Source organism: Anopheles stephensi, chromosome 3 (genome assembly GCF_013141755.1).
Source record: "Anopheles stephensi strain Indian chromosome 3, UCI_ANSTEP_V1.0, whole genome shotgun sequence".
In the NCBI taxonomy this organism is placed as follows: domain Eukaryota; kingdom Metazoa; phylum Arthropoda; class Insecta; order Diptera; family Culicidae; genus Anopheles; species Anopheles stephensi.
Window position 1 is genome coordinate 23672008 of NC_050203.1, and position 14480 is coordinate 23686487.

Genomic DNA, 14480 nt, shown 5'->3' on the forward strand with positions numbered 1-14480 from the left:
GAAAATTCTAATGAAGATTGAAATCAATTCATTCACTAGCAGGTAAGACATTATCTCGTTCAAATTACTCACTTCAGTTCGGTTGTGTATATTGGTTTTCGCTTTATTAGTTCACTAGAATTAAAACAGTAAGGAGGTGTATAAACGGTGTAGTAATAGTCATTGCTGCGACGTAGCATAACAGGCAAATATAATATCGTTAGATTGGCACATTACTGATGTACGTGCGCGTTGTCCCGTCATCCATCCATCCCGATACAGACACTCAAATCGCGCAACACGCACTGACGATTGTTAAGGTTAAGAAACATTAAGAAACACGCTGTTGTGAGTTCGTGCCGGACTACATGATGGAGCAGGGCATCGCACAACACAGCGGAAGACAGACGGGTACAACAGCGGCACCGGATTTGCTGGAACTCTTCGATTTACTCTCCGCCTCGTACTTATACATTCCGCTGGCCTTCGCATATTCCCCCTGGAAATTGAGAAAACCGTTGAGAGTTAGTCTGACGCTTCTAAGTTGTCCATTATTCGTCCAGATACCTGTGATCTCCATCCACTAGCTTCCATCTCCTTCTTGGCAAACATTTCATGGCCGGGAGGGTAGTACACCGGTGGACCAGCAATATTCTTCGACGCCAGCTGATTCGAGGCCGACTTTTGGTCCACTGTGTCATCGATCGGTTTCGGGCCAGTTCCGTTCTTTTCGGGCGATGGTCTTCTCGGGCCCGTACCACTGTCGGTTTGTGATGTGACCTTCGACTGGTAAATGATTTGGCCATCCTGTAAGAGATAAGTAGGACCGGTTAATTTGATGATGTCTTCTTTGTGAAGTGCGTTCAAAATACTACCTCTCCAAATGTGGCCATAAGATCATCCAGCCGCCGGGGAGGATTGCCATCGATGTCGTTCCGATCGATGCCGTCCGTTGGGAAAGGTTGCAGCAGTGGTTCTCGTTCCGCCGGTGGTGGATACAGATTGCGTGTCGCATTAGTCGTGGTAGAGCTGTACTTGTACGTTACCGTTGTTGGTGGTGGAACTCCTCCCGGGCCTCCCGGCTGTGGGTACAGATTATCCGACACGGGCACAGGCGATCCGTACCGATTGTTTGTGTTGGTGCGTTCCTCACGGTAAACGTAGGTAGTGTTATTGCCTGGTGGGTATCCCGGTTCCTGCACCGTGTACTTTATCGGACCACCATCAGGACCACCGGTCGGTGGAGGTGCATCAATCGCACGGAAATTACCCGGATAACCCGGTTCAGCCGGTTGATCCGGATAGTAGTTCGTGGTCGAATGCTTCGTGTCCTTCTTGTAGTAGATGGTTTTGGCCGTGTTCGGTGGCAACGGATGGTTGAGAATGGTGGACACCGGGTACTCCTGCACGTTGTTAGTTGTGTTGAAGGTTTCGTTCTTGACCAGCACCGTCTTGGTGCCTGGGTTCACGTGCTGCGACGGATGCTCCGGATAGCCCGGCGCTGGCAGAGTATTGGTCGTCTGATTAACTGCCTGATTGGTGTACGAGACGGTCTGGTTGAGGGTGCTGCCGGGTGTACTGTCCGGTGGCAACTCGTACGTGTACGTACGCACCGTCGTGGTGACTTTCGTGTTCGGACGGGGCAAGATGTTGTCGGACAGGGGAATACTGTGTAGCACATTGGCAGCGTCATCGACGTGGACGGTTTCATTGTAGCGCACGTTCCGCGGGACCAAATCCGAACTCGGCGAGATGGTACGTGTTTCGGTGTAATACTCTTCCGAGCGTGCCGGTGTCATGGAGCGTTGCGGCGTGGCCGCCCGGTTAATGCCACCGTAGATGCCGGAGCTGTCCGAACCGTACGAAACATTCTTCACCGTCGTGGACGCATGGTTCTCGTACGGTGGGCTACGGTGACGTGAACGTGACTGACGCACCTCGTAGCTGTTTGGTGAATCGAACACCAGCTCTCGGTTTACGGGCTGCTGCTTACCGCCGGCGCTGCTGTACGTGGTAGTGGTTTTGATGATCTTCGTACCCGGTTCGCTGTAATAGATATCGCAATATTAGAGGTTATTCGTAATTGGTTCGGTAGAAAATGCAGCGCCCCAAATACTCACTGTAATCCAGCGTCGATTCCATCACGGTTCACCGTCCTGCTACCTGGAAATATTTAAAGCCACAACACAGGTTCATTAAATTTAATGATTGTAGGTGAGGCATTGGGTGAAATTCGCAAAACTGTCTGTTCGGAGTGGTGTGCTAGTGTTTTGTTTATTGTATTATTAACCTTTTCCGCAGAAATCATTTACCAAATCAATCCTCCGACGATGATTCAGCCATTATGGCTATAAAGTTTAGCTGTCTCTTTTATATAGAAAATGTTCGGTATGATCTTTAAAAGGATAATGAAATAGTTTTACTCACTCCAGTCATAAACCCTTGTAAAACTTAAAATAAAATAAGTAGAGTGACTTTAAGTTGCTGCGGGCCCATGCCTTTGTCTATCCTGTCTACCTATTACTTTATAACATAATCTCAAAATTACAATTTTCACCAATCCGTATGGTCGGACAAGCTATACCGAGTGCTGTAAAAAGGCGAAAAAACTAAGCGGCTGTTTAAAAGTTTCTTGGTTATCTTTGAATGAGTCAAAATCGATCAAAACAGTCGCACCACATTTCGAAAACCCTGTCTCTCGAATACTCATCCGTACGTCAACCACCAGGCTTCTCCATCGACATTAGCAAAAAACCATGAAAATAATATTTTCCCACCAAATGGAACCTGTCAACTGATTGATTTTGTTGACACACTGTTTACGTTTCCTCACAAGAAACGAGCACAATTAAATTGTATCAAATAATATCTCGACACATCTCATCTTCGTTTTTGTACCGTGCCTTGCAAACAGGCCCGCTGACCCAGTTCAGGACGCCCAGAATCAGAACGCGAACGTACGCGGCAAAGGTTTTCGGTGTATCGTGCTAATTTTAACTTAATTTTCGGCTGACATTGTGCTACTTTCCGTGCAACGGCATTGTCGATACGGTAGAACTATATCGCAGAAGCACAAACACAGCCAGTTTACATGTGAGTCCCAGCAGCCAGACGAAACTTGGCGCTCCACTACTCTCACCGTGTCACATCACCAACGCAGTAAAATGATTTTAGTTTTACGGAGAACAGCCCCCCCCCCCCACTAAACATCCCGATCGAACGACCTCGGTCTCGGAACGCGAAACGTCATTATGATTAATCACGCCGTAGACGTCTCTGCACCCAAAAGGTGTGATGGGTTGGGTGTAGCTTTATTTTTAGCTTTTAGCCGCCATCTTACCACCGTTTTGTTTGTTTGGCGACGGTTTTTGGCGGCAGCAGAACACTTGCTACTTACTTCGATCGAGCGATGAGTCGCGCTCACGTTCAAGATCATTCAGAAGCGTGTCGAGCTGATTAATGTTGCGCTGGTACACCTCACTAACGGACTGATCCGAACGACCGCCCGGTCCTGCGGGTGCCACCGTGCTACCACCGCTCGATTTGTACTCGTACTTGGCCGTCTTGTACACCTTCCGTTCGTTCTGCGTGAATCATCCACGTTCGGGGTTGAGGAAAGGGAATAAGAAAGCAAAGTGAAAAAACAATTAAAATCACAAAACAAACAACCGGCGGAAAAGTGACTGGTTGCAACAGCTCGGTGTGATTTGCAGCGAAAGGACGTGCCGACTACCGTACCGTTGTGATGGAGGGACTGACGGATCGTTCGCGGGCAACCGTTGTGACATTGGCCGGCTGCAAATACTGCACCTCGCGCGTCGACGAGTAATTGGTGATGGGTTGACCTAGTGAGCTTCCCGGCCGGGAAACGCTTGCCTGTAGGTCCTCCAGGAGATTATCTGAGAGCAAAAATGGAAAGAAAATGCAAAATAACGGATGCAACGGATAATAAATAAATATTTAAGTAAGAGCTTAAACCGGATAAAAAAGGTGATTTGGTTCATGAGCGTACGGTGTGGAGCAGAAACGCTAGGGAGCGCACGCAAGAATCGTTTGAAGATTTAATAAATGAACAAAGTTTGTCCGCTTGTTCGTTAGTAGAGGTAGCAAGCACAAAAAAAAACTTCAAAACAGAGAGATGAGTGCTGATGAGAAGGTCAAGAAATAGAGCTCCGGAAGCACACAGAAGCGAAACAAGATTTAAGACGCTGATTATTAATTCTAATTAGTGACTTCTCGTTGCTTTCTAAGGTGCATGATGAGAACTGCATCTATTTCGTGGGATAGAAATTCAATGAATTAATTGGAAACATTAAAACAGACATTTTTCATGCTACAAAATTGCATTAAGCTCTTAATTATGAGGAAGTCTGCTTCTTGGTTAAATGAATTTAAAGCGTCTTTTTTACTGTTTGAAGACGATGTCTTCACTTTGAGTTTTTAATTTAGAAAAACCTTTTTGTTATGTCTATCAGTTGACCTTTGCTCGTTTTTAAGCAAACAAAGGCATGCTGTTCGAGCTGGACGAAGAGCTGGTAAACAATGTGCCATTTTCTACCAACTGGACCATTAACGATCCTTTTCTTCATCGCAACTGAAGCAAGTTCCAACTGCTGACCTGCTTTTCGCAGTGCTATTTTTACTTTCAATTTGTAGAATGAGAGTGGTTGGTTTTTTATTTACGTTGGGGTTAAAATTTCTGTATTTCTACTTCGGAAAATTAAAATATAATATAACTATACATACTCTCGTAAAAAAATGTCAAGAGTTTTTGTAGAAAGCTGTCTATTCGCTGAGGAAAATTAACCATTCATCACATTTTCACAATACCAAAATTTCTTACTTCGTGTTGCTTTACCGATGAACAGCGGGAAATGGCATTCGTTTGCTTCCGTTTGTTCCCGAGGGAAAGCACTGATCATTATTACTCGGTGTGTTTTCTAATATCATGCTTGAAGGAAGGCGGATGCTTTTTAAATTATGCAGTCATGCAAAAGGACTTTTCTTTTCTATTATGGATTAGTGCCGGTAGTAACGGGCTGCTACAGCTGGCAATGAGAGTCCAGAAATGGTTAGCGAGCAGGATGAATTTCGTACGAAAGACGAATATTTTGTGCTTGCAGTGGTGCCAGTGGTTGATAGCTTAGTTTGTTTACCGGTCTCTATTTTTTTTTACTTTTTTATTTTTATCAAAAAATTTCGAATGAAGAAAATAATAAAGAAGTATGATAATTGATTATTCCGAATATTTTATCAAATAAATCCTCATCAAATAATCAACTCAAGTAAAAACCCTAATGAACAATGTGCAATAGCTTATAATACATCGACTTTATGTTTGTCCCTCTAAATATGGCATTATGTGAATAAAGTTGTACCGATATACTTATCATCTAATGGATCAATTGTCAGTTTTATCTAAAAAAAAATCATACGTTTGCATTCTGCTGTCACTGTTAATCATTCAACTTTGTTTTTCCGATTTTGAAGAGTTTGTGTAATGAACGACGATTTTTTAATTTTAAGTTGCTCGAATAGTTACAAAAAAAAAACAATCTCAATACCGAATATCGACTTATATTTTCCTCAAATGTCAAACATATCCGCAGGTAATAGAGCACAAATAAATCAAAAGTTTCTTCAAAAGCAAAAGTATCCTGATTCAATATTTATCAATTCGTGCTTGAGATTGACGATCCCTGACCTGAAAAATTGCACATACGGTGGAAGATTGCAGCTTAACTGCTCACCGTCAGATACATGCATGTGCAAATGCATCAAACCTTCTTCCATTGTCCCTGGAATTGGAACGTATTGTGCTGGATGCAAATTGCTTGCAGCTGTTAAGGTACATGCATGAATGTCCTTGGTAATGATTAGAGTCTTGCAAAGTAATAACAACTCACTTGAGCTGCAACTCTTTGCGTTGGTGAAACGGGAACATTCATTCAAGGTGAAATGAGAATTAATCAAGCAAAAAAACAAAAAGGAAAATATGGAAGAGATCCAACCGCATCGTCATGAAACGCTTCACTGCCGCATAAACGTCACCAACTTACCCAATCTATTATCGAACTGATGGCCGTGCGTTGTGGGTGTAAGCGACCGAGACGGTGACATGACGCGTACCGAGGACGAATACTCTTCCCGTCGTTGCTCCCTGGTCGTCATGGTTGGCGCTGCGGACAAGAAACGAACAGGGAAGGAAAGACATTATAAAACGATTTATACGTTGAATGGAAAGCAAGCAAGGGGAGAATTAAATCAAACGAAATGAAACGGAATGAAATATTCCATTTCATGTTGGAAAATCCCAACTTCTGCTGCGTTGATTGCTGTGAGTCCGTTTTACGCCTTGGTGTCCTTGCTTGGTCTCAGCATTGCTCGCAGCATCTCACACCCATTATACAGACGATGGTTCGCTGAGTAATAGCGATTGCAGCGATTTGCCACAGTCATAAATCGCAAACGAAGGTGCAGTCGATGCTGTCGGGTCGCATCTGCTAATGAGATCACCGTTCGGTGCAAGGCTCTGGACTGGAACCGAAATCGACCACATCCGACCACATCGCATAGGTTTCGCACAAGTGCCGAAGATGGAGAGAAAAACCAGAAACCTGTTACGATCCGGGCTCGACCCTGGGATGGCTGCGCAGGTTTGTCCGGTAACGGTGCACTCCTTTTACAGCGGCGAAAATGAAATCGTCCAGCCAAGGAAACCCGGAACTAGCTCCAGTGCTCACGACAACGCCGGATCAATGAGACGGCCGGATGGACGGACAGCACCGAGAGAACTCGGTGCCGTGTCACGCGACTTTGATAGCGCTTGAAAGGTGGACCAGAAGAAAAAAAAAACCCCTCCTGAACGTACGTATCGAACTCGGGCACGGTTATTGCCTCCAGCATGGTGAAAAGCCATGAGCGCTCCATAAATGGGATCCGACGATGGTCATGAAATGTATCTCTCCGCGAGATGAAGACAGAGAGAGAGATAGAAAAAACAACAATTCCCAGCCACGACCACCGTAACCGTGGGGATAGCTTTAACGGCGAAGTTGAAGGTTAGGGCAGGTTTTTGAGTTGAGCTGTTTGTGATTCTTCTTTAAGTCACTCGGCCAGCAATCCACGTGCGCGTGTGTGTATAAGATTTTTGCAATTCCGTTCTTTACCCCAGTTCCGGATGGTTGACGGAATTCCTCACTACTGCTGCAGCATCCGGTGCTCGAGTTTGGTGCCTGCGAGCTGAGCCAAACAGAATTTGGACTAACAAAAACCCTATTTTGGAGTGTGAAAACAATGTGTGTGTGTGGTGGTTTTGAAAAGGCGTGTGAATAGAATAGCTCCATTTCTTCGAAGTCGCGACGACATACTCGTGTGGCGGTGTTTGGTGACTCGTCTGCGTAAGAGTAATTCAACCTACACACTTCCGCCGGAATTAAGTGTTGGAGGAGTCGTTAGTTCGTCATGTACCGAACGGTTCGCTGATGTCATAGATAGTGTGTTACGTCAGCTAGTTTTCCGGCTAAGGGAATTTGTCGTTAAATTTAACCAATGCAGAATTTATATCTCATTTAGGTGGAGGAGTGGGACGTTGATGATATCGGTTGCTTTTTTTCTGATACTTTTTATTTTATTCTGTAGTTTATTTGTTGTTGTTCTAGGAAAGAAACAATGAATAAACAATTTAAATACGATATTCTTGGATTCTACCTTTCTAGAAACGTTTGGCGCTTTTTTCCAAACGACAGTATGGAATGGAGATTGAACACAGTCGGTAATAACTAAAATTTTTGCTATTAGTAAATATAAATAGATATTTTTGCCTACAAGTTAAGCGTCTATTGCATTGGTTGGAAGGCAATGTACATTACATAAATTTCAAAGAAAAACTTGGTCAAATAAATGGGAACTGAAGAATTGGATATATGAGCTAAGCGGACTCAGAACTTCAGAGCTTTCCTCGATGGATAAATCCATCTTCTTATTCATTGGCGCTTAAAAATTGAAAGGACTCGGCCTGTCATTTCTGGGTTTCTGTGACTTGATTTTACCTGAAACAAAAGCTGACTGCCTATGGGAAGGCGGTCTTGATAGGACTAGAACCTCGGACCTAGGCCACCGGACCGGCCCACAACCTGACGAAAAAAACTAACGTAGTCGAAAGGCACAAAATCTTCGTTAGCCTAAGAACAATAAAAAATCGACGCACAGATGCTAGAGTACTTATTTTTAATGAATCGTTCTATAGAACTTCAACTTGCAGCTTTATATTCTGATCTGGAATAAAGCCACAAAATTAGATTTAGTAAAATTAAGATTTATCAAACAAATTAAGATTAAACGTAACAAACTTTGAAAATTAAAAACTGAACAGGAATGAACTTAAATGATCATCGTAAGCAACTTTAACGAACGCTCGCGAAACGATCAAATTCAACCATAGTTCTGACTCTGGTGCTCACAAAGCAGCTAGAAAAGACCATTTCACAAAGAGAATGCAATTTAAAATAAAATTGTAATATTATTATTTGAACCGAAGCCTTCAACGATTTTTGTTTTCTGCTTCAGCTAACTAGATTCTCTTCCACGAACACTGCCAATAACAAGCTTTCGTGGAAAATAAGCTTTTCTGCACCGTTTGCTTCAATGCTGGTACCAGCTCGGTCGGGCATAAAATTTATCTCCCTTCATGCTAACCAACGCTAGCCTGAAGGAATAGATCATCAAATTCCACGAACCAACCCGTAACCACGAGATCCTTTCTTGCGTTATTAATTTGAATAATCAGTCGGGGTCGGTTTGGTGCATGCAATGTTGGTAAATGTTCATCTGGCCACTAGTTACACTACCACAATTTGCCAGTTAGTGGTGAGTGAGTTTTGTTGGCATCGGTTCAGCGAGGTTACCACATCGAAACGATCTCGTGAACCTACCGAGTACACACCACCCATACGGTCCACAGCAACAAGTGACCTTCCGGCGCCGATGGCCATCGCACGATGACATCATCAAGTGTCAATTGGCACCCACGCAAATAAAAAAAAACACCAAAGGCGCAAGCCAAACAGTCCGAGATCTCCACTGCTTCATCCCACATGAACTGGAGGGGGGAAAAAAGAACAACAACAACCGAGACAGACGCCATATCTTCTTGATCGATCGCGATGGGGAAGGTTTTTTGTTTCTGGGACAAAATTTAAAGGGCGTACGTTTTTGCATTCGCACAAAAACTCGTTCACTTCTTTCTTAACGTGACGTGGTTAAGAAGGGTTCTGCATTTATAACGCACCTCGAGCGTTGGCGATTGCATCGTGCGTGGTTTCGTCTGCCAATAAAAATGGACGAGACACAGGTCCTAACCTGCTTTGCGTATGCTTTGCCTTCTGTACACTGTACGTCCGGTCCGCTCGGTTCAGAAAGGTTTGTTAACGCGTGGAACACATGTTTATTTGCTTTGAAACACGGGTAGCATCTTCGCGTTTGCCGCGTACGTTAGCAAACGGCGAGCCGAAAACGCATACGCCATTTGTTGAACGCGCGTTCTTTGGGTCGTGCTCTAACGAAACACGTAGCGACAACGGGGCGAAGTTGAAGAGGCTGCTGGGCTGTTTGGTATGCAGTACGATGGCATGGACAAAGACGAGAGAATTGATTTCATGCAGTGCGTTTTAACCCTTGCGTGATTAAGGGCGATTTTATGTTGTTTATATATTTTTTTACTCTTAGGGTCTTAGGGTTGAGAGATGTTTCAAATAAAACAAAACTCCTTGAAAGTTTAACCAAATATCATTTACTACTCAAAACATAAATGCAAGATTACTTTTGAGGTAAAAAATTTAAAAACCTTTTAAATTTAATGAAGAAAAAAATATAAAAAATAGTCCGTCAAGCAAATTAATAAACACAAATAAATTTAAAATAAAATACCATCAATGAATAAATAAAAGAAACAACAATTGAATGAAACAAATAACCGATACTGATAATTTGAATAGAACAAATGAAAAATATAACGAAATAAAATGAAAAGATGCAATAACAATAAGATATGTAAATGAAAACACATAAACTGCAATTACTAATTCTACAACTTTTCTAAAAAAAATTGTGTCTGCTTCGTCAAAAATAAAAAAATGCACAACAGCCTTTAAACTATGTTTATAGGTTACAAAAACTCCATAAAATTCTTGAAACGCAAGCAAATTCAACAATCTTACCGATCGTTTCCCTTCACTACCCCGACACTGACTCAAATTTCACAGTACGTGCCATAACAAGCGTGGTACCTGTTAATGAAATTATTATTGCTCCAAAGCATCGCCGCCAGTCTCTCGCGACCCACCATCAGTCACGGTAACCGGCTACTCACACACCATAAGCAACCGCACACACACACACACACACACACATACACTCACACTGCACGGACCACGGATGGCCCTGAGGCCGGCCGGGGTTTTTGTTTTGTTTGTGTGCAGTGGTTTGCTGCGGCCTGCTTGACGTTCTCTGCCTGACGGCTTCGAGCACGGGAGAGAATCGGCCGGTATTTTTGGACCTCCGGGTACGGTACGGTCGCTCATATGGTAGGAAATTCCTTAAAATCTCGTAAACAATCCATCCGACCCGGGCCGGACCGGTGCACGATGGAAGCTGGGCTGGGAAAAAGTCAAATTTTCATCGCTAAAATTAGAAACGCGCCCAACGACGGGTGGAAAATTCGATCAGTAACGACCGAAACACACAGTCAGGGCACGGCATCGAAAATCGGGTTTATCCGTGGAGTTCATCCGAATGCAAAAAAAAGCAGTGTCGAGCGGAAACGGTGAGTAAACGACCTTTTTGTTTTGCTCACAAGAACTAGCTCGCAGCTAGCTACCATTTGTGGCACGATTGACTAAAATTGGCAAACAACAAACGGCCACAGCTCAAAAGCCACCGGAAGTCAACCGAGATGGCGGGAGGAATCTTTTCGGTGAAGCAGATGCTTTTAACGCTGTCCTCGTCAGCCAGTTCAAAGACACCATTACGTCTATCATCGTGCCCGAGGCTCGCTAGGCAAACGGTTCTACGATTGCGTACCGGTTGATTATTGACTTAACCGCAGGGGAAGGGTGGGACTAAGAGGCGGGCAGAAGGAAGGCGAGGGAGACGTTCAGCGACGCAAAGCCGGCTGGCGCCTTTGAGAGTTCCCTTTCCTATGATCGTGTGCTTGCAACCTTGTCTCCAGTGCAGTGAGAGGATTGCTGGGCCACACATGCAGCTCGTGATGTAGCCGGGCGCGTTCTTATGCAACGTTTAATCTATGCACGAGTCAATCCCACGCAATTTGCGAGTTGAGATACTAGAGAGAGCGAGAGAGAGAGAGAGTGTGGGCAATCAAGATGGACTACGATCAAGTTGTTTGAGATTTATGAAGAATTGATTTCTGCCCAAAATGCAACAAGAGCGGATAAGTGGTTTTTGATTGGTTTTTGAGGGATACTTGAGAGAGTATCCGGGGTTCGTTTGAGATTTAGAGCATGGAAATTTTATTGGAAGAAGAAAAAATGCGTAAAGAACGATGAGCTTCACAAAGCTGGATCTCATATGGATTGTTTTAATCTCAGAACTGGCTTTCTCAAGGTGGTTTTAGTAGTTTAAATTTAAATCAATTTTATAACCAGGCAAGTCTCCAGTAATCCTTTACAAACTGTAAAACAACAATCGTAATTACTCTCAAAAAAAAAAAAAAAACCAGCCTGCCTCCCCGTACAGCAACCACAAACCGGTAATCTAGTGAAATCGAACTCAACCCACGCATCGCCACATCGCTCACCGACCACAAGCCGGTGCCTTCTCACCCCGGACAGTCACTCAGTGCACCCCGAAAATGTCGGTCAACCCCGACTGGTGGCAAGTGGGTTGCACTGGCACGGAACTGGAGCAGCGAGCGGGCGAAGCACTAATACCCACAACCGCAAACTAATCCATCGTAGCAAACGGTTGCAGTCTCTTGTCTGTAGGTGCAGTAAAATTGCACCGTACCGGTATGCACCGAAATCCTCCGCGCAAAACTGCAGCAGCCCTTTGCCTCACACCCATACACCGAAAGCAGCGAGCTGCAAAGTCAACAATGTGATCGTATTCATTTCTTACTCCCTTCGCCCCACTCGCTGCGAGTGGTTTGGAGCAGCATAAACATTTAATTAAACACAAGTACACTTTGTGCAACAGTGTGGCTGTCCGTGTGCGAGTATGTGTCTTGGAGGCTGCTCGGAGCGTTTCAATCCGCAAAAGTTTGCTGCAAACCGTTCAACTACTCCTACAGTTGGCGCTGTTGGATCACTATCCGACCCGAAACACTATGGGTTGATCGAAGCTTGTACGGTGACATCGTTGACAGAGGTAGCGCCACATTGTTTGTGGACGCGCCCGGGTCGCGTGGGCCCTTCGACAAACGCAAAGTGTGGTCATCGTCTCGGCGCTGTGTGGAACGATTATTCACGTGCATAAAAATAACGACCCAAGGTGTTATGAAATCATCCGCTTAATTTGAAGTTCTTACACGCATTTAGGTTTCGCTGAATCTGGGAAGCGATATATGTCCCACAGAGAGAGAGAGAGAGAAAGTGGGGGAGAGCCAGACGGCAGACAAGACACACTTTTGTTTGTAGCAACTGTCACCGATGCTTCGTATCATGTTTCAAACCCGTGAAGAGAAAATAGGGATTCACCGTGGTAAGCATCCGTAATGGTTTTCTGGCGAAGATGGTGAATTGTTTGGGTGTTAAGCTCGGTGAGTCTGGTGTGGGAGGTGTGGGACGGATTTATGACCGGAAACTGTATCCTACGATGAGTTCGCTAAATGACACTCAAGGGACCCAGAGTACGGGGACAGTTTTGTTGTGCTTTATTGTTCATAAATAGTTGCAGTGGAGACTGAGATTGCTGTTACGCAGTCCGTTTTCCCTGGTAGTTGAGCGTTAAGTGCGCAACATTAGCCGCTTACTGCAGAGTTTGGCGAGATAATTTGACTTAAAATTTGCTCTTTTTAAATTGTAATTAAGGTCTTTTTTAGTTAATAAAGGAAAATCCTCAATCGATATCTGCCAGCATTATCATAAGCGTTGATGATGTTGGTCTATAAACTGAAAACCCCTGTACCCTGTACCCTGAAGCAATCAATGCAAAATTTGACCTGTACTGTCTCAGAATACATTCGATTGTGGTACGATTCGTCTCTCGCATAATATTCTCCCCATTTTAGCATGTCAGCCTTCACCGCGGTTACGAATTCTACGAACCGGTTTTGTGGCTTGAATTTGAATGCTAATGTTTGCCCAACAGGAATGTGTCTCTTCGGTCAACAGTTTTTGGCATTTTGTCGCATATGGCATAATGCCATTAGGGGGTTTGTCACCGAAGAAACCAGCACCGAGCACGACTACATATGCAAATATTAATGCATTATCCCGAAGGTTCTTACCATACCATCATCAAATTCAGGGTCCGTTTGGTGCTACTGTTTTTGGCCGAATCAGTTAAATCAGCCTTCTGTTGGTAATTTAATAACTTTTGTTTAACTGCTTGCCACTATCTGTTGGGATGGCATTCTTCAGGGTCATTCCCTGAGATGGAGCGCAATATTCAAGCGGCAGCTGATGCGCATGCTCAGTGCAGTCCAATAAGTCGTCTCAAACGATCGACAGCCGTGTCAGTGATAATTGATAACCATTTCTGGACGGCTTGGACGAGTGGAAGGTGGCGATCGGAGCGAGAGGGACAGGGATGCGATCATCCGCTGTTTTACGATGATCGTTGAACGAATCGTACTGCAAATAGGGAGTGTTTGTGATGTGTACGTGTATGTGAGATGAGGTGTGAAACAAATCTAACCAAAGTCGGGACCCAGAGACGAACAAGACTTTTTTCGTGAAGGAAGATCGTTCTTGGTGTATAACGTATGACGCTAAAACGAATTCCTATAGTTTCAAATCTTTTTTTCCCATCAAACAGCTATCAAGACACTTCGATTCCAAAATTCCATTCCAAATCCACTGCCAAACCATTCACGAAGTGCATTTCAACGAGCCCAAATGTGTCACGTTTTGTTCCAAACAAGGCCGACAGTAGAAATAGATTAAACTTTTGGCGCACATTAACCATTCAGTCCACCATTTCGTCCACAAGTTGCGTGCATTTCCTTTCCGTGTGCGCTCACTCAAGCCCACAAAGTCTTCACACACTGGTTTCTCGTTCACACTGGCTCGTCCCACTGGTGGTACACTTGTTCACCTTTCGGAATTACCTTTTTCGGGATATGCGGTGGAACGGAAAACAACTCAAACGCGGAGGCGAATAAAAAAAAACAACACACTGCACTGCACAACGGACCGCGCTTATGAACAACAGTTGCGCGACGACGCACACTCCACAAAGTCAGGACCGCTTGAATGTACGCACCGACTCAGACTGACGATCGAGCATCGGATTCGTGGTGCGTCGGTCTGCCATCGTGCTGA

At 44.3% G+C, this 14480-nt stretch overlaps 1 protein-coding gene across 1 annotated transcript; it reads right to left on the reverse strand.

Moving 5' to 3' along the window:
* Positions 1-77: 77 nt before the first annotated feature.
* On the reverse strand, positions 78-14479 carry LOC118511321. The gene is made up of 8 exons (XM_036054243.1): positions 14267-14479; positions 6039-6158; positions 3718-3878; positions 3377-3563; positions 2100-2142; positions 855-2025; positions 547-786; positions 78-478 (listed from the first exon to the last, which is right to left on the reverse strand). Exons 2-8 carry the CDS (start codon positions 6148-6150, stop codon positions 344-346), a joined length of 2049 nt encoding a protein of 682 aa, XP_035910136.1. The 5' UTR covers positions 6151-6158; positions 14267-14479; the 3' UTR covers positions 78-343.
* Position 14480: the final 1 nt, after the last annotated feature.